General features: G+C 39.3%; 4 protein-coding genes across 7 annotated transcripts; 2 read left to right on the top strand and 2 right to left on the bottom strand.

The window, feature by feature from the left end:
- Positions 1-2,275: 2,275 nt before the first annotated feature.
- On the bottom strand, positions 2,276-6,270 carry LOC4337929 (autophagy-related protein 18d). Of its 3 annotated transcripts, none has more exons than XM_015784078.3 (5): positions 6,054-6,270; positions 4,799-5,658; positions 4,343-4,601; positions 3,598-3,721; positions 2,276-2,682 (listed from the first exon to the last, which is right to left on the bottom strand). In XM_015784078.3, the coding sequence occupies exons 2-5, from the start codon at positions 5,471-5,473 to the stop codon at positions 2,592-2,594; spliced, it is 1,149 nt and encodes a 382-aa protein (XP_015639564.1). In that variant the 5' UTR covers positions 5,474-5,658; positions 6,054-6,270; the 3' UTR covers positions 2,276-2,591. The 3 variants fall into 3 exon arrangements, with proteins under 3 accessions (XP_015639564.1, XP_066166642.1, XP_066166641.1); XM_066310545.1 differs by having other exon boundaries at positions 6,070-6,270; XM_066310544.1 differs by having other exon boundaries at positions 4,799-6,270.
- A 920-nt stretch (positions 6,271-7,190) lies between these two features.
- LOC4337928 (60S ribosomal protein L10-2-like) lies at positions 7,191-9,089 on the bottom strand. Its single transcript, NM_001402500.1, has 4 exons — positions 9,018-9,089; positions 7,820-8,321; positions 7,634-7,715; positions 7,191-7,457 (listed from the first exon to the last, which is right to left on the bottom strand). Exons 1-4 carry the CDS (start codon positions 9,025-9,027, stop codon positions 7,392-7,394), a joined length of 660 nt encoding a protein of 219 aa, NP_001389429.1. The 5' UTR covers positions 9,028-9,089; the 3' UTR covers positions 7,191-7,391.
- A 2,783-nt stretch (positions 9,090-11,872) lies between these two features.
- On the top strand, positions 11,873-15,108 carry LOC4337927 (thioredoxin H4-2-like). Its single transcript, NM_001420217.1, has 5 exons — positions 11,873-12,214; positions 12,845-12,913; positions 13,021-13,137; positions 13,929-14,051; positions 14,654-15,108. The coding sequence occupies exons 2-5, from the start codon at positions 12,893-12,895 to the stop codon at positions 14,789-14,791; spliced, it is 399 nt and encodes a 132-aa protein (NP_001407146.1). The 5' UTR covers positions 11,873-12,214; positions 12,845-12,892; the 3' UTR covers positions 14,792-15,108.
- A 1,881-nt stretch (positions 15,109-16,989) lies between these two features.
- LOC4337926 (protein NETWORKED 4A) lies at positions 16,990-22,018 on the top strand. Of its 2 annotated transcripts, none has more exons than NM_001420216.1 (3): positions 16,990-17,220; positions 19,554-19,701; positions 19,879-22,018. In NM_001420216.1, exons 2-3 carry the CDS (start codon positions 19,599-19,601, stop codon positions 21,648-21,650), a joined length of 1,875 nt encoding a protein of 624 aa, NP_001407145.1. In that variant the 5' UTR covers positions 16,990-17,220; positions 19,554-19,598; the 3' UTR covers positions 21,651-22,018. The 2 variants fall into 2 exon arrangements, with proteins under 2 accessions (NP_001407145.1, XP_066166317.1); XM_066310220.1 differs by having other exon boundaries at positions 17,033-17,220; positions 19,558-19,701; positions 19,879-22,016.
- The last annotated feature ends 3,126 nt before the right edge of the window (positions 22,019-25,144 follow it).

The raw sequence follows: 25,144 nt of genomic DNA, 5'->3' as shown, positions 1-25,144 counted from the left end.
GAAATATTTTTATTTTGACAATGCATTTAGCAATATATATATATATATAGTCTGGCACCCAATTATCTACTAAGATATATGGGATAATGGTTTTGTTTGTTCAAGGAATAAATATCCAATATGGAGTGATAAAGCAGGTAAAGACATTGCACATTGCGTGACATAATTTATACAAGCTTCCAAACAAAACAAAGTGTAATCATCTTTCAGCATAACACCACCACTTAAATATACACGTGTTATACAAAACATCAAATGTACCCAAGAAGAGTCTGAAACGAAACGATATAAAGTACTATTGTGGGATAAGTCCATTTGACAATTCTAAACTCTTCACTTTATCTAAAACTCACCCCTAAACATCAAAAACACGTATTTGACAACACCCTCGCCCCTTGTCCAAACAAAAAATGGTTGGTTAAATATTGCTAAGTGCTAACCTGTTAGGTGGAAATGACTGCATGTTTTTTTTATAACTTTTCCTAATAAGCTATTCGTTAGATTAATTAGTATGGATTGGTTAGACTCGATATATTTGCATGGATAAGTACACTTGCTTCTTTTAACTTAGCCTCATTGGAAGAAGAAAATAGCTGCAAGAGCAATACTTAGGAAAACTATTTTGATCTCTCGAGCACTAGAAATATATTGTTGTTAAGAAACATGAGTTAAATTTTTCTTAATGAAACATCTAGAATCTTAGATGTCTATTGATCAGATTAAATAACATAAATTGGCTTGGGTCATTAGTTGTTTTTACTTTTTACAAGGAAGAGCAGGGTTAGAGTTGTAAAATATATTTTAAAAAAATGAGCATGTGCATATATCTATGAGCGGGTCATATAGTTAAAGCAGATATGGTTTGGCGGTTCATATAGTTAAAGCAGGTATAGCGCAAATCGACAAATGGCGGGTGTTGTTCATGCACTTTCCGTAATTGGAAAGAATGATGTCCTTAGTTGGGGAGTTGCACGTTCGTTGCATTATGCGTTTTTAACATTTTGTATATTAGAAAGTAACCTAAATTATGAGATTGTGTGCGTTTGATATCATTATATTATACTAGAGTCACTTGACAACCCCGTTGAAAGCGACAAAAAAACCGTACCACAATTTCAAATAGAACAAAATCATAGGAAAAGAAAAAAAAGAAGAGTATGCTTACTCTTGCATCTTATAATTATAAGATCTCTGTATATATGGTTTCATCCCTATGCAAATACCCCTTAAGCACTTTTACCATCGGTTTTCAGTGATGCTAGCAACCACCTATGAAATAATTTTATTTTTAAAATGCAAGTAGCAACATATGAACTGAAATGTCTGGCACCAGATTATCCACCAAGATGGGAATTTATGGTTTAATTTGTTTATTCAACGAAAATAAATAGTAAATTGCACATTGCACATTGCGTGGCATAATTTACATAAGTTGTAACAAAACAAGCGTAAAGCATCTTTGAGCATAACACCACTACCTAAATGTACACGTGTCATAGAAACATCAATCTGTACAGCAGAAGAGTGTGAAATGATAAAGTACGTTTGTCACACCCACAACTGTACATATCACACTTTCCCTGATCCTCGGCCTTTCTTTTCCATCAAATCTAGCTAGCTAAATTCTAAGCTTATAATGATCAAAACATGGTGTTGGTGGGGAAGCACCGATGTTATGCACATATGCGTCTTCCATGTAATCGAAAAGATCACGGTGTTTGCGCTCTTAAAAAATCAAATGAAAACGGATCTCTGGTTCCAGATTTTCAGATGTTGTGTGCGTATACGTCTTCCATGTATCAAAAAGATTATTATGTTTGTGCTTTTAAAAAATCAAATGAAAAAGTCTCTTTGGTTCCGGATTTTCAGTCCAAAGTTCATGAACATTATATTACATGTTGAATGAAGTATTTAATTTATAGAAAAAGGTCTCAATACACCAAAACTTAAAGTTGGTCCCGTTTGTCGATGCTTATTAACTATGCATACAAGTTAAAATAAAATTATAAGTTTCACAAAAACAAACTACTTTTTATTTGGACAGTTTTAAAGCCAAAAGCCATATATGAGAGCAGCTTTTTTCGCTGGCGTTATTATGCGTAAAGATTGCTTATGCTTGCAGTTTTGTACTTTTGCATAACTCAAAAGTCAAAGGCATATACTTGGTGAGGTTGCTTCTCGCGTTTCAAATTTCTTAATTTTTGGCAGATAGCAGCTGGCCAGATTTTTGTGTTGGTAATCCAAAATGATGTAATAAATAACTAATAAAACAAGATGAAGGCAGGGAGAAATCCCTCCACTACGAATTTAAAGTTACAACTAGGTCACATCCGGTGGGAAATGACTCATTCCTAAGAAATTTATACATTTCAGTTAAGCTTACTGATGTAGAAAAGCCAACAAAAAAAAGACTAACCCCTAATATGTGCAAAAATTACGCCTAATTCGGAATGAAATAGCCTATGCTGATTAACCTTGCTAGTGAGAAATGTTACTAGAGAGAACAGTACGCATTGAACTTAGTCAGACCATCTAGATATAAACTGAGATGATGGTATGACCCACCATGAAGCTCAGGTGTTTGGAGTTCTTCACAAAGATTTGCTGGCCTTCAGAAACAGGTGATATTCCTTGAGCATCATCTCCCCGCCATTTACAGGGTCAAAGCTGTATCTGTAGAAACTGAATGTGCCAAAAAATTGTTGTTGTAATTAGTCGAAAATATTTCTCAGAAGACAAACCCATGACAATGCAATATTCAGCAAATAATTAATACATCATCAAAATCTAAATAAGGTTTATGCTAGTATTGCACGGACTACTTCAGTCCAACCTACTTAACTGATGCTATCCCCTGTCTAACTACACAATGCTATGGCATTTTAAACAATAATCCCAATAAAATATAATCCAAAAGAAGTACATATAGGAAGGCAGAAGTTACAGATCCAGATTGACTTGAACGAGCATGATTGCTCAATAAAAAAACAAAGAAAGAAACAGGGAACTGCTTACATTGCATATTTCTTTTGTTATTTTAATTTGAGTAGCAAATTGCCAAAAATAAAAAGTTATGGTGTGCACAATCATCGTTTGAAGAATCTGCAGACTGGATCTTTTCAATCCCTTTTAGCAATATGAATTAATTCCCAACATGCTTATCAGATTTTACCAAAGAATATTGACATTATTTTGCTTAGACATACATTTCTTGGGGGACGTTTGAATTTAGTAAGCATGTGAGTTTCACCGACAAGAAGGCCCCACATGTCACTGATAGAGGTGGTGGCCATCACCGCTACTACCTTTTAAAGTAGTATAGATAGTCTTTGAGATGTGACTTTTATCATTACATTTTTAACTTTACATCACTGGAATTTATATAGGTTGCAATATGACAAAAGTAATTCTTCGTGACAAAATCTAGCTTTGATAAAAGTTATTCCGAGTTTTCACATATCTAGCTTTGGCAGTTTTAAATATTTTTAAAACTTGGAATGTTAGAACAAAAGTAAAACACCATGTTTGTAAACTAAACAAAATGTCTAAAACCCATTTCTTAATTATCCTCTGTTGTCTTTTGTAAAGAAAGAGTACCTGCCATCAAGACCGATCATCATTACAGTGTCTTGATCTCCAAATGCCATAATATACCGCGTGATTTCTGGTAAACGGAACTGAGCAAAAGACCATTCTGAACTGAAGTATTTCGGCAGAATCCCTGTAAATTTTCAATGTATATAAGGAATTTGAACAGGAAATACAGATGGAAGAGCAAAAAATATGTATTGTCAACCCCCATGCAGAAGATAAAATTGAGTTTCTTTTCTCTATCGGCTCGACTTTAAACTCTCAAAGCCCACATGCCAATATAGTTAACAAAGAAATAGTTTTGTTCTTTGTGTAGTGTATATGAAACACCCCCTATAGTAATGGTTGGCAAACTGTAGCAAAGTATGGCTAGCAACCAAACACCCCCTAAAGTAAACAAATGAAATGGGATCGTAATTTGTAAAGTTGTCGCGGCCATGTTAATGGTATCATGGTATTAGCACACAAGAAGGGGACTGTACCGCATTACCAATTAGAATCACAGTACCGAGCATAAAAGAAGCTATCAACTTTGTTATGAGCTATAAGATGCTAAATACATACATGTCCCAGAACTGAGACAACACAAGTTTTCTATGTAAAATGCTTTTGCAAGGAAGTTTCACCAAAAAAAAAAAAAACTAGTGAAGACAATATTTGAATAACTGACAATACTGTATTTTAAAATTGATTGAAATATTACAAAGAGATAACTTACTAGCCCATAAGATTCAAACCTTAATCAACTAACCTTTCATGAAAGACAGGGATGAGCTCGTATTGGATCCAATCTTTGTTTGTGTAACTGGAACCGTAGAACCATAGTTGCAATTGTCATTCACCTGTGCACCTGCAGTTGCAGACTCCCCCTTTTTTGCATCCTCCTCTGCATCTTTCACCCTCAGACTGAAGACATGCACCGTTCCTTTGTCACTGGAGACTGCTAGCCACTGCACATTTGGTGACAGTGCAATGCTATATATCTCAGCTCTGTCAAGTCCTCTCCGCACCTAAATAGCAAGACGAGTACATTACTGTTTTTTTTTTTGAAGGTAAGTACATTACTGGTTACTGCTGAACATTTGTAAATTACATAGACTATAGCAAGGAAACATTTATGATATCCAAAGACATAACAATGATATAACAAAAGAAACAAAAGATTATTTTGCAGCGCAAACAAAAAAAGAAAAAAAAACAGCCTCACCTCCTGCACGCAGGTGCCGTCCCTAGTGTTGAATATCCTGATCAAAGTACCCCTGACACTGGCAGTAGCCAAGAGTGTTCCATCCAAGGCCATTGTCATGCACGAAAGGGGCGAGTCATGAGCAGCAATGAACCTGGTCTCCTTCAACCCGAAATGCTCAATGAGAACCTGCCCCTTGGACGTCCCAGGGCAGGCGAAAACGGAGGCGTTTGCGTGATGAGACAGGCAGCACAGCCCATTCGGGTTCGACACCGTCCTAGCCTGGTAGAACAGCCTCAGGTCCTTGAACCTGTAAACATTGATGGTCTTCTCAAGAACAACCACAAAGTAGTCCTTGGACAGCCTGACGGCTCGGATCTCGCTTGTGAAGTTGTACTTGTGGATGCGGCGTTCGTTGTAATCGTCCCAGAGCTGGAGCATGGTGGGTGGGAACTCGGTGTTGGACTCTGCACCTGCCAATCCGAATATGCTGGTGCGGAACAGCATCTCGGCGATTCCAATCCCTCCATTGGGGCCAAACATCCTCCTCATGGTCTCGTGGAAGGGCTTGCAACTGAAGACCCTGAAGCCATTGGTGGTTGCTGCAATGAAGCAGCTGTTGTCCTGGTTCCAAGAAACCGACAGCAACTCCACCCCATCGTCATCACTGCCAGATGCTTCTTCAACATGGCCCATAGGTGAAAAAGACTGAAGATTATGGCACGCAAGTGAGGTTAATCACCAAGATTCTGGCAGCAGAAATTGCCCCCTTCTTTTTTCAGAATTCAGAGTGAACCAATCGCTCCTAGAACAGTAGAGTAGAACGGCTTGTTCAGAGCACAAGAACTGAGCACTGTCGAACAATTATGCTCCTCAAGAACCTAAATCATATACATACAGAAAACATCATCAAGATGATAGAAAGCTAAGGAAAGCTATCATGTACATACAGAAAACATCATCAAGATGATAGAAAGCTAAGGAAAACGAGCACTAAATCAAGCAGAGATGGCCCTGAAATCTAAGATTTGATCTCTATAATAAATAACATCAGTTGCCTCTCCAATACTCCATAGTCAATCCATACACGCTAACAAGTAACAAGAGATTAGAACCAATGGCCTCGCCGCAAGAGCGCAAAAGGCAGGGAAAAATCAAACGCCGACGGCCGATCAACACCCCGCAAAAGAATCAGCCAACCGCCAAACCCAGAGGTTAACACGACGGGAATCAAACCTAACCAAGAGAGAGAGAGAGAGGAAGTAGGGGCACGTACCTACCTACCTACCTACCTAGCTCTTTCCCGCAGCCGTGGGATCGGGAATGCGGGGGCGGCGGCGCGGTCGCCGGCGGAGTTCCGGGGAGCTCGAGCTATCGGCGGAGGCAGCGAGCGGGAGTTTGGGCGGGCGCGCTCGCGGTCGCGGCCATGGTGGAGCGCTAGATGACGAGCGATGCCGTTCCGCTTCGGTGTTCAACTCGGGTTTGTTTGGCGTGGTTTCGTTTCGTGTTCGGGTTGTGGGAGTTGTGATGTGATCCGGGTTCACTTCACACGGCTCCATGGAAATCGGTTCGGATTTCGCGAAATTCAAAATTTCCTTTTATGAGATCGAAAACACGAACCACTCGATCTTTCTCTATCCTTCGATAAGTTTGACAAGAATAGACTGGATTTTGATTTTTTTTTTTTACAAATTTATGCAAATTTCATCGGTTTTTATTGGGGTTCAGATTTCGCAAAATTCAGATTGTTTTCATGAGATTGAAAACACAGACCACTCGATTTTTCGATAAGTTCAACAAGATTAAAATGAATTTTAATTTTTTGGTAAATTTATGCAGATTTCATTGATTTTTATCAGGGTTTGGATTTCACGAAATTCAGTTTTTTTTATGAGATTGAAAACATGAACCACTCGATTTTTCGATAAAGTTCAACAAGATTAAACTAGATTTTAAAAGTTTTGACAAATTTATGCAGATTTCATTGAATTTTATCGGTTAATCAATGGATTTCATGATTTTCATGAGTGAATTTTGATCTACTATCTGGATTATAAACCTTGGTCGTGACCGTAGTTCTTTTTTTTTGCGTTGAAACCAAGTATGTTTACCTGGTTCCGTACCACTTGTTAGCAGAAACAAACAATTTGTAGATAAATCTTTTATATACATATTCTTAATAATTCAAAACTAAATGCTGTAAAAATTCACAAAATCAGATTTAAAATTTAAATTTTGGTTTATACGCGTAAGGATAGGCGAAACAATAGCACACAAACAATTCGGCAGGTTAATTACAGGAGTACATGGCTTCTGAATAAGTAAGTAGAATGAAAAACGGGAAGATGAACATTGCTGATCAGATATACACGATGCATCCGATATTTAAGAGTATGTATGCATAGATGAAATAAGCAGCAACGGATTAGCGACACGAAAGTCATCTGATATATATTTCAGATAAAGATGTTCAACACAAGATAGCTTCAGACCAGGCAATATAGCACCAGACACTTGGTGATTCAGGGTTCAACAAAGTGATATATGATCGAGTCTACAAACAAACAAAAAGGTCCGATATTTCGTTTCCCACAGATGATAAGGATAGATATATCTAAGCGGCTGAGAGGAAGGCCTTCCCGGGGGCACGAGCAGAGAGGCGACCATGGCAACCAAGTAGCTGCACCATAGAGACAGTATTGACAAAGATTAGATTATCCGCAACGATGCATACGAGAACAATTACAATAGCAATTGACAGGTCATAAAAGCAAAGCGAAAAAGGATTTTAACAAAATAAGTTACTCATCCTGATAGGACCCAAGATAAGCATTAGTTTAGAAACAGCGTGTTTACCTTAGCATTGACACCATCAGGCATGATTCTACCCTCGCTCTTAAGCCTGACGTATTCATCGCGGCTGAACTTGGTGAAACCCCTGAACAAGAAAGTGCAAGTTAGGAACGGAACATGAGCTTATGGTACTCAGAGCACATCAGAAATTTAGATGTACTCGTATGCATCACCCTGTTTGATACTTACCACTTTCTACTCTCAATGATCTTTTGGCGACCAGGGAACTTGAACTTGGCACGACGGAGGGCTTCGCTGGCATGGACAGCATTGTTGGGCTTGCACCGCACAGAAAGGAGGACCTGGCCAATATCCACCCTAGCACAGGTTCCCTGTGGCTTCCCAAAAGCACCCCTCATTCCAGTCTGGAGCCTATCTGCCCCGGCACACGAAAGCATCTTGTTGATACGGAGCACATGGAACGGGTGAACCCGAACCCTGAGGTGGAAGGCATCCTTTCCTGCAGACTTGGTCATGTACTTGTTGCACGCGATACGCGCAGCCTCAAGAGCCTCACTGGTGACATTCTCCTTCTCCCAAGAGACGAGATGCACACAGTGGGAGAACTCATCCACACCCTTCTTCTTCATCCCGACATCGTAGATCCTGATCTTGGGGTCAGGGACACCACGGCAGTACCTTGACTTGGGGTACGGCTTGTTCTTGATCTGGCGATAGCACCTTGCAGGTCCTAACCAAAGCAAGCCACAAAGTCAAGTTAGTTACTCAGAAACACCCTAAAGCACCTACAGCCCCATCACTGTTAATCTGAATACTATTCATAACTGATCGATGAACACGCAAATAGTGAATATACAAAGTCATGAAAGAAACTAAATCCATTACATTAATCTAAATAATCATAATTGATCGATGAACAAGAAAATAGTGGATATAGAAATAGCCATGAAGTAACTAAATCCATTACAGGGATTCGCTTCAAACAACAAAACCACCACAAACAAGCCATTTCTAGCTAGGATAAATGCATCTACATCTGCTAGCTACATCAGAATAAATCATTTAGATTCACAGAGAACCACTAATCATATCATACTACCATTATCTGTGAAAATCAAAGATCGGTACAGTTCCCCCAACAATATTCACATCCTATTAAGTCCAACATGACTCCTTCAGGTTGAGTAAGCAAACTAACGAGATATGCAACGAAACAACTACAAAATCTATCTACACCTAAATTCATCAAAGCAAAACACAGATCAACACCGGGAACAGCAACAATCCAGCAGCGCCCAGCTACTATGGATCTAAACCAAACGCCCAAAACGCGCCTGAAATCAGGGAGCCGCGGCGACCGATCCAGCGCAACCGTGGAACAAACAGCAAGACAACGAGCGGTAGAGCAGGAAATGGTTAGACTTACTCCTCCCCATGGCGGCGGCGGCGTGCGCGCGGCGGACGGCGGCGGGAAGAGGCGGGGATGTGCGGCTAGGGTTCGGAGGAGCGCGGCGCAGAGGCTTATATAGAGGGGAGGGGGGCTGTGGGGTTTGCGTCACGCGTGACCGATGGTGGTGATTGCGTGTTGGGCTTGAGGAGCCCATGGAAGCCCATTGCAATTGGGCCACCTCTTCCTGTCATTATTTTTTTTTCTTTTCGTTTTTTATGGGAGTGGATATTGCTGGTCAGAGTCCACTCGGGTGTGTTCTCATGTTTCCAACTCATTTCTGTTTTTTCGTGCCTACATTTCGGTGTGTTTTAAAATATTTTATAGATAAATTACTTTAAAAATCTATATGATCATTTTTAGAGTTTTTTAATATAATATTTAATTAATTATACGCTGATTCATCCTATCATTTTGAATATCAGGGTATGGTTCCCAACTCATACCTTCTAATACAGCCAAGTCATCAGTTGACAGTAATATGTTAATTTTTTAAAAATATATATATGGGTTATTCAAGTTTTATTTATTTATTAATGTGCATTATATACCTTCTAATATATGTCTGTTTAGAACATATATATTTAATTCAAGGTTTCGATCATCGAAGTGTTTTAGTTGTCTTTTAAGTCAAAGCTCTCTAAGGCCCTGTTTGTTTCAGTTTAAGATTATTATAATCTAGATTATATAACTAGATTACTATAAGCTGGATTATAATAAACCGACATATAATAAGCTACTAGTTTATTTCTCTAGATTATTATCTGTTTGTTAGTTGTTAGCTACCCAATAATCTAAAAAAAGCACCTTTAGAATAGCTTACCAGATTATAGTTATCTGACTTATAGATTATAATAATCTATCATAATAAGCTATCTGTTTGTTTCAGCTTACTCGTAATAATCCAGATTATAATAATCCTAAGCTGAATCAAACGGGGCCTAAATTTTGATGAAAAATAAACTAACACATACCACATCAAATTAGTTTCTCTTTTTGTTAGTGTATTTATTTGGTATAGTAGGTGTTAATTTATTTTTATAAAGTTAGTTAAAGTTAGAGAGTTGTATGCGAGTGGGCCCCACCTATCAATGGCACATGAAGTCAGAGGAGCTCCTTCTAGTAGCTAGGCCCTGTTTAGTTCCCACACAGAAATTTTACACCCTGTCACATCGAACGTTTGAACACCTGCATGAAGTATTAAATATATCTAAAAAACTAATTGCACAGATTGCGACTAAGAGTGTGTTTAGTTCACGCTAAAATTGAAAGTTTGATTGAAATTGGAACGATGTGACAGAAAAGTTGGAAGTTTATATGTGTATGAAAGTTTTGATGTGATGGAAAAGTTGGAAGTTTGAATAAAAAGTTGGGAACTAAACCAGTCCTAATTTACAAGACGAATATTTTAAGCTTAATTGCTCCATGATTTGACAATATGGTGCTATAGTAAACATTTGCTAATTATGGATTAATTAGGCTTAATAAATTTGTCTCGCTGTTTACTGATGGATTCTTTAATTAGTTTTTTATTAGTGCCTGAACACCCTATACGACATCCTACATAATACCCGATGTGATTAAAAATTTACACTCCTAGATCTAAACATGGCCTTAGACCGGAGGATGTATTGGATTAAGTTACTCAAAATCTCAGACGAATCCGGAACAAGTTTTGAAAAAAATAAAAGGAGAGTAATGTTAATGAACAAAATTAAGTGCAGCATAGCTTCGGTTTGTACACTTATTTCGTAGCAAAAAATGTTGACATCTCGATGGGAATAGAAGGTTCTGACTTAAAGGGACTCTCTGGTTCGGGCGTTCAATGGTAGGAGGTTAAAATCGGACGCTGATATCAGCATAACGTCAGCGCTCGACTCACGTGCAAAACTATTTTAAACTGTTTTTTCTCTTAAATTACTTATCCAAATCATGATCCGATTGCACCATTAAATTCGTTGCAATTAAATCTTCAAAACAAGACCACACATAGATATATTCCGACTGAAAAATTTTAGCTTATCATTGAATTATTTTTAAATGTTACATGATGTTTCACCAGGTATATCGGAATTGTTTCACTAAGTAGATTGAAAATGTTTCATTCGTTTAAATCGGGTGTTGTTTCACCTTATATTAAAACAATGTTTCAGCAAACAGAGAAAGAATGTTTCAGTTCACTGCAACATTAGATATGTACATAGTGAAACATTGTGAGTACACTAGGTGAAACATTTTTTGTGGAACAAAAAAATAAAACGAATTCCCTTAATAGAGGGTTTTCAAAATATATGGGTGATTTGTTGCAATGGAATATTTCAGTTCACTGCAACATTAGATCTATACATAGTAAAACATTGTGAGTGCACTAGATGATATTTTTTTGTGGAACAAAAAAAATAAACCAAATTCCTTTAATAGAGGGTTTTCAAAATATGTGGGTGATTTATTGCAATGGAGTATATGGTGCGGCTACGCGTCAGGGAGGGGAGCACCTGATCCGACTCGCCCGCGCCGGTCGCCCGGCGTATAAAAACACGAAAAGAAGAATTTTTACGCAAGAAAACTGTTACAGGTATAATCAACGGTGTATAGTCATCAGGTATTTTGGTCTCACTATATTGGATTGGATGTGGATGTGTGCGTCACTGCCCTCGTGGATTCGTGGCCAATCTCGCGAAGTCGCGATACTTTGGCGTAGAGGCGCGCGCACTCCACAAATTCCGCTGTGCACACGCGCCAAAAAAGAAAAAAAAAACAATTTCTGGAGGCGGAGGAGCCGGTCGTCCAACCGCGAGTGGTCCGCTCCGACCGAAGCGGGGTCGGGTCTGGTCGAGCCACACGCGGCCGCGGCTGCGTCTCCGCGTCGCCGTCGTCGTCTCCAGAAACGCACGAGCCGAGCGGAGAATTCCACGAACCGTCTCCTCCTCCTCCTCATCCTCTTCTCCACTGCCCCCGCACAAATCAACTCTACTTTCCAAAACGCGGCGGCGGCGGCGGATCAAACCCTCATTTGGTGGGATTTTTTGCTGCGTTTAATCAAATCCTCTCTCTCTCTTCGACCGCGGGGAGATCCGGGGTTCGATTGTTTCGTCTCCTCCTCCCCCTCTCGTGCGGGCGTCGGAATCGATCCACGCCCCGCCCGCTCGCTCGCTCGCTCGCTCTGTGAGCCCAAGGTAGATTCCTCCTGATCCGTGGCCTTCTTCTGCTTCGGCTGTCGATTCGGCGTGCTTTCTTGGTTTGCGACGTTCATGGGAGGGGGTGTTCTACTGTTCTTGGGGGTTGGGGGAATGGGGAGATATGGTTCTTCATGTGTACCCTACTTTGCCTTCCATTCCATTGGGTTCCATGGCGTTGGGATTTCGATCCTTAAATTGTGGTAGTTGGGAGAAGTAGTACTGTCATTATGCTTTGTCTTAGTGAATTATCGTATCGGTGATAGTTTGTGGAACAAGAATTACTAGCAGAGATAATAGAGCAGTTCTGGGCATTCCTCGTGCTCTTAAGAGAGGCAGAATTCGTTATCTGTCCTTTCTTTTTTTCGGTGAATTATCAATAGGGATGATTTGCCTTCCTAGTCTTTATTCTGATAGGATCATCCTATGCTAGAATGTCTGCGAGTTTGTTCACTTGAATATATGATATCTTGTCCTATGCATTTGGTGTCCATTATCGCTTATGATCTATTGTTATGCCTAACTCAGACTTCAACCATGCCTTCCTAGATTTTAGTTTTCTTGCAGTGCTTTCGTAGTTTTAGTTGCTCTTTTTCTGATAGACCATGACATGCTTTTATCATTGTTTAGAGGACATTTTGCTCAGTGCTGTGCTAGCTTTGTTGGCTCAAGTTCACAATGGGAGGTTGTGTGGGCAAGGTGAGTCTTCCAAAACCATAATTGATATTTAGCGGTTCATCATGGCTGTTCAATTTACCACATATATTGATTTGTGATGTTTCTTTTATTTATGTTCATTTGTTCAGGGACGACGACATATTGAGGAAGACAAGCTTGATTTCAAAGGTGGAAATGTTCATGTCATAACAAGCAAAGAGGACTGGGATAGGAAGATTGAAGAAGCAAACAAGGATGGGAAAATTGTAAGCAAGCTAGCAATTTGCTCAATGGATTACAAATACATCTTTTGGTTCTTATGTTGTGCATTGGTTGGTGATCTATCAGTTTGCTTCACACTATACAACTTTACGAAGTTGATATCTATGCACTACTTATCACATGGTCCTTTCCTTTCCTTTCTTTTTTTTTTTAAAAAAAAAGAAGTGTAATTATCTAATGGGATTGAGAACAGACTGAAATCTGCATGAGAGTGAAAAAAAAATCAGATATTCCAGTTATAAAGTCAGAAATAATTCATGAAAACTGCATTCAGATATTCTAGCTAGTACCCTGTGCAAAAAGTTGCCATTTCTTAGTATTCCCTGATTTATATAGCTTTCTGCCTTTAGTCAATGCAAGATCCTTGTGTGGAATAAATCATTTCTAGTTATGCTGACGTGTAGAACTGCTTTTTCCATTGTTCTAGTTTGTTTCTAAAAGATTCAAACCTCATTTGTAAATTACTTAGGTCTGTTTTATGTTGGTTTTATTTCTCATCCAAAACAAGTTAAACAACATTATGCCATACTCCCAGTTATTCTGAATAGCACTTGCATGCTCATCCACTTGGTATTTCCTTTTTTTTTTCCTCAGGATTTGTTTTGCTTATTTTTAGGATGCCTGCTTGTTTTTTGGCAATACACACACAACATTTACGACTCATCCACTTTAGATGGCCATTCTGTTGTTGGCTGAAATCTCGTAACAAGATAAAGTTATGAAAATTCTTGATGCAAACTAGTACCTTTGACGTACTCACTGTTTTGTTTTGTAGGTTGTGGCAAATTTCAGTGCTTCCTGGTGTGGACCATGTCGTGTTATTGCACCTATTTATGCTGAGATGTCAAAGACTTATCCTCAACTCATGTTCTTGACAATAGATGTTGATGACCTAATGGTAATTCTAACCGTTTGTTTGGTCAAATTTGCTATTGAAAAATGATTAATTTCAGTTTTGTATGAACCAAGAAACCCCTTATACATCTGATGGCGGTCATTTTATCAATAGTATCATTTATCTGTAATCCTGTATAACTGATTGTGCATCCTCACTAAATGCCATCGATTAAGGTTTATAATCAAGAATAGATTGTGTACTGAGTTCCAGATGTGTTGAATTATTTGCTGAGGGATATCATACCCAAAGCATGACCTATCATCCTACTTATGGAGTAATTGCTGTCGACATACCATGAGAACTTTGAAAAAAAATAAGTTTGTTTGGTGTCTCTGTATTTTTTTGGTAAAGCTTCTTATATATTGGAAATTATCATATAAAGGCTAAACACATGTTGCGCCTGCACTGTTAGCATTATAGCATTATAAAGAGCTTCTCAACACTTCTAGAATTAAGTAAACAGATGTAGTGATTGCATGCAAATTGTCCTAAAGTTAACTGAAGTCCTGACATTAGAGTAGCTTCTCACTTAGCATATCTATAGGTCAGGGTGCATGTTGTAATGTTCTTCCGATTTAACAACTCTCTTGTATTCTCTGCAGGATTTCAGCTCATCATGGGATATCCGCGCAACGCCGACCTTTTTCTTCATAAAAAACGAGAAGCAGGTCGACAAGCTTGTGGGCGCCAACAAACCTGAGCTCGAAAAGAAGGTTCAGGCACTTGCTGATGGCAGCTGAACCTTATTATAGCGCAACGGCTAGAACTGAAACGAATTTGGCATGTCTGTCCGGCCAAGTTTGTGTCCGTGTGCTCCCTTGCAGCTTCTAGTGTATAGTTTTGGTGTCTCTGTTCAAACCATGTTTCTTTTTCTTTCTGAATTTTGCCCATGTGTCTGGCCACACACATATGCAATCTGTGAACTAAGAAGTTGTGATGTGTTCAGAGCTGTAACATAAGAGTAATGTACTAGAGTAGTTTTAAAAGACAGTGATATGGTTGTATTTTGAGCTATGAAGTTGTGCCAATAAATGAGTGGGTTTTGAAAGTGACTCTTTAATGATTCCTTCTACTAGAACCGAACTATTTGTCATAAAATTCCCATGAATTTCAGTTTTTTCCTGACGAACGGACCTCGACGTTCGGACCTCGGAGTGAATGGGCCTTAGCCCACTCGAAGATTAATTCTTTAGAAAATCACAAAAGCCCACCTTATGGTATGGCATGCATGTGTAGTTTAGTACCATCTTGCTTATTCTAGGAGAGGGAGACCTCCTTAAAAGGGAGGATGCCCTTCTAGCTACTTGAAGCATGTGTGGTGGAGAGAAGAAGGGGAACACGCTCGCTCGCCTCGCAGGGCAGGGCAGGCGGCGCGTGTGCACGACGTACGCGTCGAATGGTCCACCAAAATTGGTTCCTCTGGCAGATGCAGCCTCCTTTTGCAGTTTTGTTTTGCTGCAAATTCGGATTCGTTTTTTTGGAAACGTTCCGAAAAATGACAGAAAATCTTTCTGATTTTCAAACGTGGAGCTCAAAGGTTTTAATTTCTGGAATTCGATATATATATGCTATCTTATAAAAACATACACCTGGGAACAAAAATTGAAGTTTTAAATTGGAAAGCATTTGGAACCAAAGAAAAAAAAATGAAGTTTCAAATTTAAAACCAGATGCCTCTCCTAGTTGTGTGCTACTACTTGGATGGCATTATCCAATTGGAGACTTCGAAAAATGAGGGATCCAATGACCGGCTGCCGGCCTACGCCGCAACGCACGGCCGTTTCGCCCCCCACTCCGGCCTACCGGCGCCCCAGGAAACACGCCGCACGCGCCACGGCCATCCGGGCCCCACCACCAGCCATCACTAAACCCTGTGCTTAAATCAATTAATTAGACCTTAATCACCCAGCGTTAATCCCACCTGGCACTCACAGTGCGCTTAATAAACGGGCGTGTCCAGCTCAGCACCAGCCGTTCCAAAAATGTTTCGAAATCCCAAGCCGCGAGAGAATTGTCGTCTCGAATCCCAACCACGACTAGGGGGCCATCTCTGTAAATAAAAAAAATCAATTAACGAGACGACCAGTGATACTCCCTCTATCTCATTTTAAATACAGTTATAGATCTCTATGTCCAACATTTAATCGTTCGTTTTACTTAAAATCCTTTTATATAAAACATAAATAAAAAAAATGATAAAACATAAATAGTACTCCCTCCGTTTCAAAATGTTTGACACCGTTGACTTTTTAGTACGTGTTTGACCATTCGTCTTATTCAAAAAATTTAAGTAATTATTTATTCTTTTCATATCATTTGATTCATTGTTAAATAAACTTTCATGTACACATATAGTTTTACATATTTCACAAATTTTTTTAAATAAGACAAATGGTCAAACATGTGCTAAAAAGTCAACGGTGTCAAACATTTTGAAACGGAGGGAGTACTTTATGTATTTTTTTATATAAAAAGAGAATATAGTATTAGATGTTACTCCCTTCGTCCCATAATATAAGAGATTTAGAGTTTTTACTTGCAACGTTCGACCACTCGTTTCATTCATTTTTTTTGAAATTATTATTTATTTTATTTGTGATTTGCTTTATTATCCACAGTATTTTAAGCACAACTTTTTATTTTTTATATTTACAAAAAAAATTTGAATAAAACAAGTGGTCAAACGTTACAAGCAAAAACTCAAAATCCCTTATACTGTGGGACGGAGGGAGTACATATTTTACTATAATGAATAATTTAGACAGAGGTATATTCAGATTTATTGATTTTTTATAGAACAGAAGAAATATGAGTTTTTTTTAAATTTTTTTAAATAAGATGGACTATTAAACATTAAACGTAAAATCTCGTAGCTATATTTAAAATTAGAGGGCGAGGCAGTAGAAGAAACCGACGCTTTGATGGGTTTTGGGTTTTTGTGCTGCTCCTTTTTCGTAACTGGCTCTCTCCTCCTCTGCTCCACTGCTGCTCCGCCTCTGCTCGTGTGAGCCCCCAGCCTCCATTCCTGCCTGCCTGCCTGCCTCCTGCTGCTCCTCCCCGGATCGAAATCGATCTCTCCTCTTCCTCCTCCTCCTCCTCTTCTCCATCTCTCCAGATTCCACAAGCCACGCGGGATATGCTGCTCTGATTGATCTCTCTCCACGTCGGGGTAATGATCTCTCTCTCTCTCTCTCTTTTTCTTTTTCTTTTTTTTTCTTTCTTCGTGTGTGCGTGTGTGATCTCCGGTTTGGTTCTTGGTGCCTGCTGCTATAGTCTACTAGTCTACTGCTACTTACCTTTTTGATTGTTGGGAGCGGGGATGATGGGTTGTGTGTTACTGTACCTGATCTGCGGGTTTCTCGTCCCGTTTCGCCAAGATTTTTTTTCTCGTCCCCGGCCGCGAGTTCGTGCTTCTTGCGGTCGTCTGTTGTTGCCTGTTGGGTGTTCGATCTATGATTCGCGAGGAGAATGAGTGGCGGTTTGTGCTTGTGTTGCAGTGACTCTTTCTTTCTTTTCTTTTTTTTTTAAAAAAACTTTATTCTTTAGGGAGACCTGCGATTGGGGGTCGTACAGAGATTGATGCTATGTTGTGCGTATAAATCCAGTAAAAAGTTACTAGTTGACTCTTTTCAACCATTTTTCTGTATAATTTATATGATTTGAATGGCATCGATTCATTCATCTGTTGTTCTTATTACGCATGTCACCTAGTAATGAATGTGATCTCAGTTTCTTGAATTCAATGTTTATTTTTTCGGCTTGTTTAGAGCAGATAGATTTATTTGTTCTTGGATTAAAAAATGGAAAAGAAAAGAGCAAGCAATTCAGTATTCGTATCACGTATATGGGTTTATATGTATGTTGAGACTTAGGAATCTCTGAACCTGAAGTGCAAATGAGCAATATATGTTTGATCAAGATTTTCTCTTCCGCCGTAGACCATTTAATCAATTGTTGTCCCAATAAAGTTGGCAGATAATAGGGTGGTGACACTTTTCATCACTCGTCACCTCGTGATGCGTCTATCTAGGTGTAAGCACTGATCAATGCATGTGTTGTGGATCCCCGGCCTTCAATAATATAGAACTGGCCGGTCCTGTTTATCACTTCTTTGGTGGATAGACATCGACAAGAACATTTTTTTGGTTGCAAGCTTGTGACATCTTGCTTGAAGCACAGAGTTTTGATCGATGTGGGGCAGAATTTGTGTTGCCCATTCTTCTTGTCTGGAGGGAGTTATCCTGTTGCCTGACCTACATATCAGCAACAGGCCTGTAGTTGCTGTGTCTTTTGCAGTTGGACGTGTGATATGTGATAGATAACCAAGTGCCAGCCAATTTTATTGTGCAAATAAGTTTTTGACGATTTTGTAGTTGCAAGATTTGACCAACTTTGACTCCTCCAGTTTTTGGAGTATGCAAATACAAACCTTATATTTTCTTATCTATATTGACTTGAGAAGACTGGGTTATAGAAGCACATGATTTGTTTGTTACGGATGCTGTGTTATTTTTACACTCCTTATGTAAAATGTATTTTTTTTTCAGAAAATAGTCGTACAGTACACTGGCAATTTACTTTACTATAAATCTATTATTGGTCAGTTTGAAAGACGTTTCTTATATATTATTCAATTTCTAATATAGTGATATTCTCGAAGTAGTATGTTCTTTCTATTTCTAAAAGAAGAAACATCACTATCGTTCGCTAGTACATGTTATTATGGGCTTTCCGACAGTGAAACTGATAAGATCATGGATGATATGATACTTTTGCCTCCTCCATAGCTGTCAATGGTCTGGTCCCTGCGTTTCTGCATCTGATTTGTCTAATTTTGCATATTGGACATCTTCATTAGTAAGTTATATGTTGGCCTTCTTTGATAGAATTTAGCATTCTATTTTACAAAGTGTGCAAGACCTACTCTTCTGTTGTCTTAGACCATTGGATAATTTTGTTTTCCCCTTTGTATGAGCAAGTCGCTTAATGGGAGCTGAATATAAGAACATTGTTTTATTAGCAGTTTACATTTCTGGCTTTCAAGTTTCAAGATCATTTACTACTGACTATTGCCCTTTCTGTACTCTCTTTGTTTTTTAATATATGACACCGTTTATTTTTTTTAGATACGTTTGTTCATTCGTCTTATTTAAATAATTTATTTAATTATCATTTATTTTAATGTGACTTGATTTATCATCAAATGTTATTTAAGTATGACTCAAATATTTTTATATTTGCACAACACTTTTGAATAACACGAATAGTCAAATGTTTGTCAAAAAAATCAACGACGTCATATATTAAAAAAGGAGGTAGTACTAGATTACATTTTCCATGAATGTTGAGATGAATCAATGATTAACTTGAAATTTTGGGTCACTGAAGTCTGCTTTAAGTTTGTACTACAGATAATGTTCCTGCTGTTTCTTTCTTATTCTCAAGTGTATTACTAGTGTATGTGCATTTTTCTCATTTTCTCACTTGTTCTTGGAAATGCAGTCAGGTCTTCACCCTTGAGGGAATTGTTTTCATTATCTTATCAAAATGGAGAAAATGCAAAAGACGCAATCAAGGAAATCCAGCTCATGGTGGTGGGATAGCCATATTAGTCCAAAAAGTTCTAAGTGGCTCTCCGATAACTTAGAAGGTAAGGAATGAGACCATAATCTTTTTCTTGTCTTACATGCTGGAATAAGAACATACTTCGTTTGCTAGCCATGAGATTTGTAAGATCTTGGTCATGATGGTTTCAATATTAGTCTCCAATTTAACTAGTATGCTAGTTATTTATTCCCTGAACATAATTATTCTTTTAAATGAACAGTGATGGAGACACAGATAAAAGAAACGCTGGAGCTTATTGAGGAAGGAGAACCCTCTGCAGAAAAGGCTGGGGTTCTTATTACTCACGTACAGAACTTTCAGCAGATGTATCGTGTTCTTGCCAAGCGATATGGCAATGTGACTGGAGAATTGCGCAAAAATATCCCATCATCTCTGCAATCATCTGTCTCCTTTGGCATCTCAGAATCAGATTCTGAGGCACAGTCTCCTTCATCACCAGAGCGTGACTTGCAAGAGAAGATGTCACAAAAGCAAAAACCGCGATCAGATTGCTTTGATGTTTCTATTGGCTCTGGTATGAGTTCTGACGTATCCAAGAAGGGGAGTGATGGGTCTTCATCATCTTCAGAATCTGATTTAGAGCTTGATGAGGCTAAAGAAGAAAATGGCAATAGCATTTTTTATGCCCTAAGTCAAAAAATTATTGAGCTTGAGGATGAGCTTCATGAAGTAAGGGGTAAACTTGATGCTTCCGAGGAAAAGAACATGCGTTGCCATTGTAATTTTGGTGCTAACTCAGAACTGTCTGAACATGAGGAAAAGCAACAGGTTTCAGATGTGGAAACCAGTAGCCTTCAGAAGGATCTTGATGAAGTCAAAAGTGAAAAGGAAGCATTGGAAGCTGTTGTATTGGTGAACAAAGATGAAATTGATAGGCTGAAGGAATCAATGGTATCGGCAGCCAAGCAGTTTGAAGTTGAACTTGCGCATCGTGATACTGAAATTGATAAGTGCAAACAGGAGCTTGAGGTACTTTCGGAGAAGTATCTGCATGATATATCTGCTCTTGAGGCTGAAATTGGAAAGCTCCAGGGAGTCATCAAAACCTTTGAAGACGACTTTGCAAAAATATCACAGGAGAAATTGATGCTCGAATCTCGGGTTGAAGAGCTTGAGCAGTCAGTTAACAGCTCAAATTATTCGGTTTCTGAGATGGTTAATCTGCAAGAACTAATGAAGGATACACAAGCAGAATTAGAAAAGGTTTCACAGGAGAAAGAAGTGCTCAGAGAACGTGTTCTTGAATTTGAGCAACTTTTGGGGGACTTTGAGAATTCAGGCATGGAGGTTGCAAAGCTACCAGAAACCATCAAGAACTTGGGAGCCCAGATAGAGGGAACACTACAGGAGAAATCAGTACTCCAGGACAGGATTAAGGAGCTGGAGCAGGCTGTCCATGATTCATTGCAGAACCATTCACTGGAGAAGTCCTCTCTGAGTGCTGAGCTTTCAAAATTATCTGAAGCCAATGCTTCTCTTGAAGCCAAGTTGGCATCCGTGGAGGCAGAGCTCAAACAAGTTTACGACGAAAAGGCTAATGAATCCCTCAACAGCGAGAAGGAAATCTCCAGGCTGAATCAAGAACTGGCCAATGTCAAAACCGATCTGGAATTGCTGTTATCCGAGAAATCCCTGGTGGACAACAAAGTAACCACTCTACTAACCGACATCACAACTCGCGATGAAAAGATGAAGCAGATGGATGATCAACTGAATCAGCTTCAGCTTGAGCATTCCAAGCTAATGGCACAGGCCGATCTTGCCCGCAAGTCCCTGTCAGAACTGCATGCTCGGGTATGCGAGCTCGAGAAAGAGGTAGAGATGCAGAAGCTTGTGATCTCTGAGAGCGCCGAGGGGAAGCGCGAGGCGATCAGGCAACTGTGCTTCTCACTCGAGCACTACCGCAGCGGCTACCAGGAGCTGCGGCAGCTGCTGCATGACCAGAAGAGACCACTGGTGATGGCAACATGAACCAAAGCTAGTGATCCTGATGCCATCCTTCTCGGATGCTTTGTGGATGTTTTCTGTCAATGGCAATGCATGCTTTCCTGTGTCTCTCTCTCTCTCTCTTCTACCAGTAGCTTGCTGCTGCTCTATAACTTGTGCACTGTTGCTTCTCCGGCTACTAAGAATTCTGTGTTGTGTCTTGCAATGTGATGGGATAATCAATATCGTTTCTTGTGTACTCTTATAACTGTCGTCAGGTAATGGGCATAGTGATGTCTATCAATCTATGCTTGATCTTTGAAAGATGATATGCATATCAGCTGTCAACTTTGTCAAATGTGTGGATTATCCTTGTGCTTTCCAATCCAATCAATGATGAGTTTGACAGCAGGAACTTTGTTCTCTGATTTGCTTCTTTTAACCTGTAATTTGCTTCTGGTACGTTGTTCATTTGGGAATGTTTCTCTTGTATAGTTGAGCAAAATCAACTGAAAAGGTAGGACGTGCCCAATGGACAATTATGTCATCATGGGCTCTAAGATATGTGTGTGTATGTTGTTTTTTGGGATGTGTTGTCTGTTTCTTTCCCTGCCCTCGATTTTAATCTTTCACGCACTAAATTGTTGTTTTAGAAGATAATAGTAGCATATAATCCGATGCGAGGTTAAAAACGATGGGAATTTTCAATTTGCACAATCAGTAAGACAATTACAAAAAATGAGATTTTCTAACTTGCATAATCGTTTAGGCCAATACCCTTTCTTTTTTTTTTCGAAACACAGAATTCATGTCATGTGGGAGAGCTGCAGTACCGCCGACCTCGTCGTAGGAACACGACCTCGAGAGCGATCGTGGAGTAGGTTGTCTTGTTATCATCTTAGAGATAAGCCAGGTATTTAAAATTTTAATAAATCAGGATTGAGTTAGATCGAGTTTGTTGGGGAATAGGAATTGAGAGTGGCGACAATATAAGAAGTGGTAATCGTACTGTCAAAGGGAATTGGAATGAAGACCTTTTCTCTATTTTGCACGATTCTTTCTTGAGAAAACCTTGTAGTGTCGTGCAGGAAGGTAATGTACGTCGTCCGTGTTGATTTGCTCGGCGTTGGTGTTGGCCTTTGCGGGGATGTGATGCTGCAGAGTCAAAGGCTGAGGCCCATCGTTGTGGAGTCAGAGCTGCTATATCGTTTTAGCAGGTTGAATAACGAGATAACACACGTTTAGTAAAGATGACATGCATTCACCGCGAAGTCGAAGATGTTATGTCATTAATGCACAAGCTCGACAACGACGACATGTGTTTGGGTCCTGTTGATGGTCTGAAGTTAGTGGCCTCGTGGCTGGTGTTGGGTTGTAGTTGTGTGTGCTATGACTTTGTCTAGCCAGCCGTGGTGGCGTTTGTTGTCTAGTATAGATGGCCAAACGGGCGGCATGGCCCAGGCCCGGCCGTGCCTGGCTCGAGGTTAGTCGGGTCGACACGGCCCGACCTACAATACGGGCCGTGCGTGCTAGCCCACGGGCCGCACACACGGCCTAGGCACGGCCCAACATGACTTGGGCTATGCCGGGCCGGCCCGAAGGCACGAGGGCCCATCGTGTTATTCCACAGAATAAGTCTATTTTTCATCCCTCAACTCTGTGGGCTGGGTCCATATGACTGAAAATAAGTCTATTTTATATTCCTCTTCTCTTTAGGCCCTGTCTGATATGGTTCATTAAGTCTATTTTGCGTCCCTCTACTTTTTTTATTCGGTCGTGCCGTGCCGGGCCGGCCCACCGTGCCGAGGGTGCAACCCAGGCACAGCCCGGCTGTCGGGCCAGGCCGGCACGGGCACGACCCTGAGTCGGGCCGTGCCGTGCTTGGGCCGGGCCAAAATGGCATGCCTTGAGCCGGGCCTCGGGCCATATGACCATCTATATTGTCTAGGGTTTTTACTCCTACTTATTGAAATATAAATTTTTTTGAAAGGAAATTTCTTTTTTTTTTTGGAAAAAAAGATAACAAAAGGTTATCAGTTTGATCACTGCAAAGTGCTAATCCAATTGTTGTAGGCAACAATCTTAGCAGCAGCCAGACTTTGGATAAACAAAATGGCATGGTCACAACTCACAACGTTTGGATTACAGAAACATTTATGCTATTTTATAGACTAACATCATTCTCATAACATAAACTAACCAATACAATTAAATAATTTTGATTTTGAGACTTTATGCTGTGTATTGTGTAGTAGTAGTACACAATACGCAGCATATAAATTTGATTTTGGGATTTTAAATGTCAATAAGGATAAATTATCAGAAGGATGGCATTGGACCTTTTCACTAACAATCTGCACCAGTCTGAGGGCATTCTTTCACTCTAATAACTCATATTTGTTCTTAGCAGTGCACAGGGGTGTAGTCAAAATTTTCTCAAGCCTAGGGCTCAATTAGAGTAATTTACATAATTTTGCCTTTATCTTATACATTTTGGGGGTTTTAAAATGTAATTTGTAATGGATATCTGGCTTAGGAGTAGGATTGCAGCCCTAGTTGCCCTACTCCTATTTCCACCACTAGCGGTGCATAACTCAATCTTGTAGTAAGAAAACATCTTTTTTCTTTGCCATCAAGGGATGCATTTAAATTTAGGGTTAATTAGATCCATGTCATTATAATTTTCATACTTTTGAAATATGCTACTACTATTAATCTATTTGAAGTCATACAGAGCTCAACGCCATTGTCATTGACGAACTCGTGTCACCCCGGACACGATCTCCGCGCCAACGGTTTTGGCGCTGAGACGTTATAGCTCATTGCAATTTGGGTTGGCACTAAGGTTGCGATTCATTTTGTAATAAGTTTTTTTGCACGGTTTATTGTTCAAATAAGTTTTTCAAAATAGTCAAATTGTCAAATTTTTGGCAGTTTCTTCCTGGCCCTCAATTCTAATCTTGGGCAAACTAGATTATTGTTTTAGAAGATAATAGTAGCATCCAATCCAATGTGAGGTTGACCGTGCGATTTTCAACCTGCATAATCAGTAAGATTATGACAACAATGCGATTTTCTAACTTACATAGTCATTTACGATAATAAATTGCCATCAATGATGTTTAGGACTGTATTTTATCATACTTTTAAAAGTTTGACCATCAATGATTTCTTAGTTTAGAAAAAAAAAGATATAAGTAGATTTCCTTGAAAAATATTGTCATAATACCATTAATTTAGTATATTTTAAAGTCATTCTGATATTAAATTAATGGCCAAACTAAAGTTCCAAGAGTTTCTCCAAATCTTTTTATTTGACTAGAGGAAGTCCTATGTACACCCTACATGAAGCAAGAAGGTTGATATCGTGCAGGTAGAGAACTTCTGAACATATGCCTTGACTTGCTTTCCACCCTGGAAAAATGATCGCTTTTTTCATACTCTCTGCCATCTATCAAACTTACTGTTGTTGGCAAGTACTTGAGATCTGCCCATGTGTCACATGAAACTTGTTTGCATGCTAGAATTAAAATCAGATT

This window comes from Oryza sativa, chromosome 5 (assembly GCF_034140825.1).
Source record: "Oryza sativa Japonica Group chromosome 5, ASM3414082v1".
Classification (NCBI taxonomy): domain Eukaryota; kingdom Viridiplantae; phylum Streptophyta; class Magnoliopsida; order Poales; family Poaceae; genus Oryza; species Oryza sativa.
This window is presented reverse-complemented; position numbering and strand designations above follow the sequence as displayed.

Bases quoted from the DNA above. Each gene is read 5' to 3' on its own strand.
- LOC4337927 (NM_001420217.1), top strand. From the start codon at position 12,893: ATGGGAGGTTGTGTGGGCAAG. The intron at 12,914-13,020 runs GTGAGTCTTCCA...TCATTTGTTCAG, and splicing joins TGGGAGGTTGTGTGGGCAAG to GGACGACGACATATTGAGGA. The intron at 14,052-14,653 runs GTAATTCTAACC...TATTCTCTGCAG, and splicing joins TAGATGTTGATGACCTAATG to GATTTCAGCTCATCATGGGA.
- LOC4337926 (NM_001420216.1), top strand. From the start codon at position 19,599: ATGGAGAAAATGCAAAAGACGCAATCAAGGAAATCCAGCTCATGGTGG. The intron at 19,702-19,878 runs GTAAGGAATGAG...TTAAATGAACAG, and splicing joins GCTCTCCGATAACTTAGAAG to TGATGGAGACACAGATAAAA.
- LOC4337928 (NM_001402500.1), bottom strand. The intron at 7,716-7,819 runs GTAAGTATCAAA...TTTCTTGTTCAG, and splicing joins ATCATTGAGAGTAGAAAGTG to GGGTTTCACCAAGTTCAGCC. The intron at 7,458-7,633 runs GTAAACACGCTG...TCTATGGTGCAG, and splicing joins CTGATGGTGTCAATGCTAAG to CTACTTGGTTGCCATGGTCG.
- LOC4337929 (XM_066310544.1), bottom strand. From the start codon at position 5,473: ATGGGCCATGTTGAAGAAGCATCTGGCAGTGATGACGATGGGGTGGAG. The intron at 3,722-4,342 runs GTTAGTTGATTA...GAAAATTTACAG, and splicing joins ATCCCTGTCTTTCATGAAAG to GGATTCTGCCGAAATACTTC. The intron at 2,683-3,597 runs GTACTCTTTCTT...TGGCACATTCAG, and splicing joins ATGATCGGTCTTGATGGCAG to TTTCTACAGATACAGCTTTG.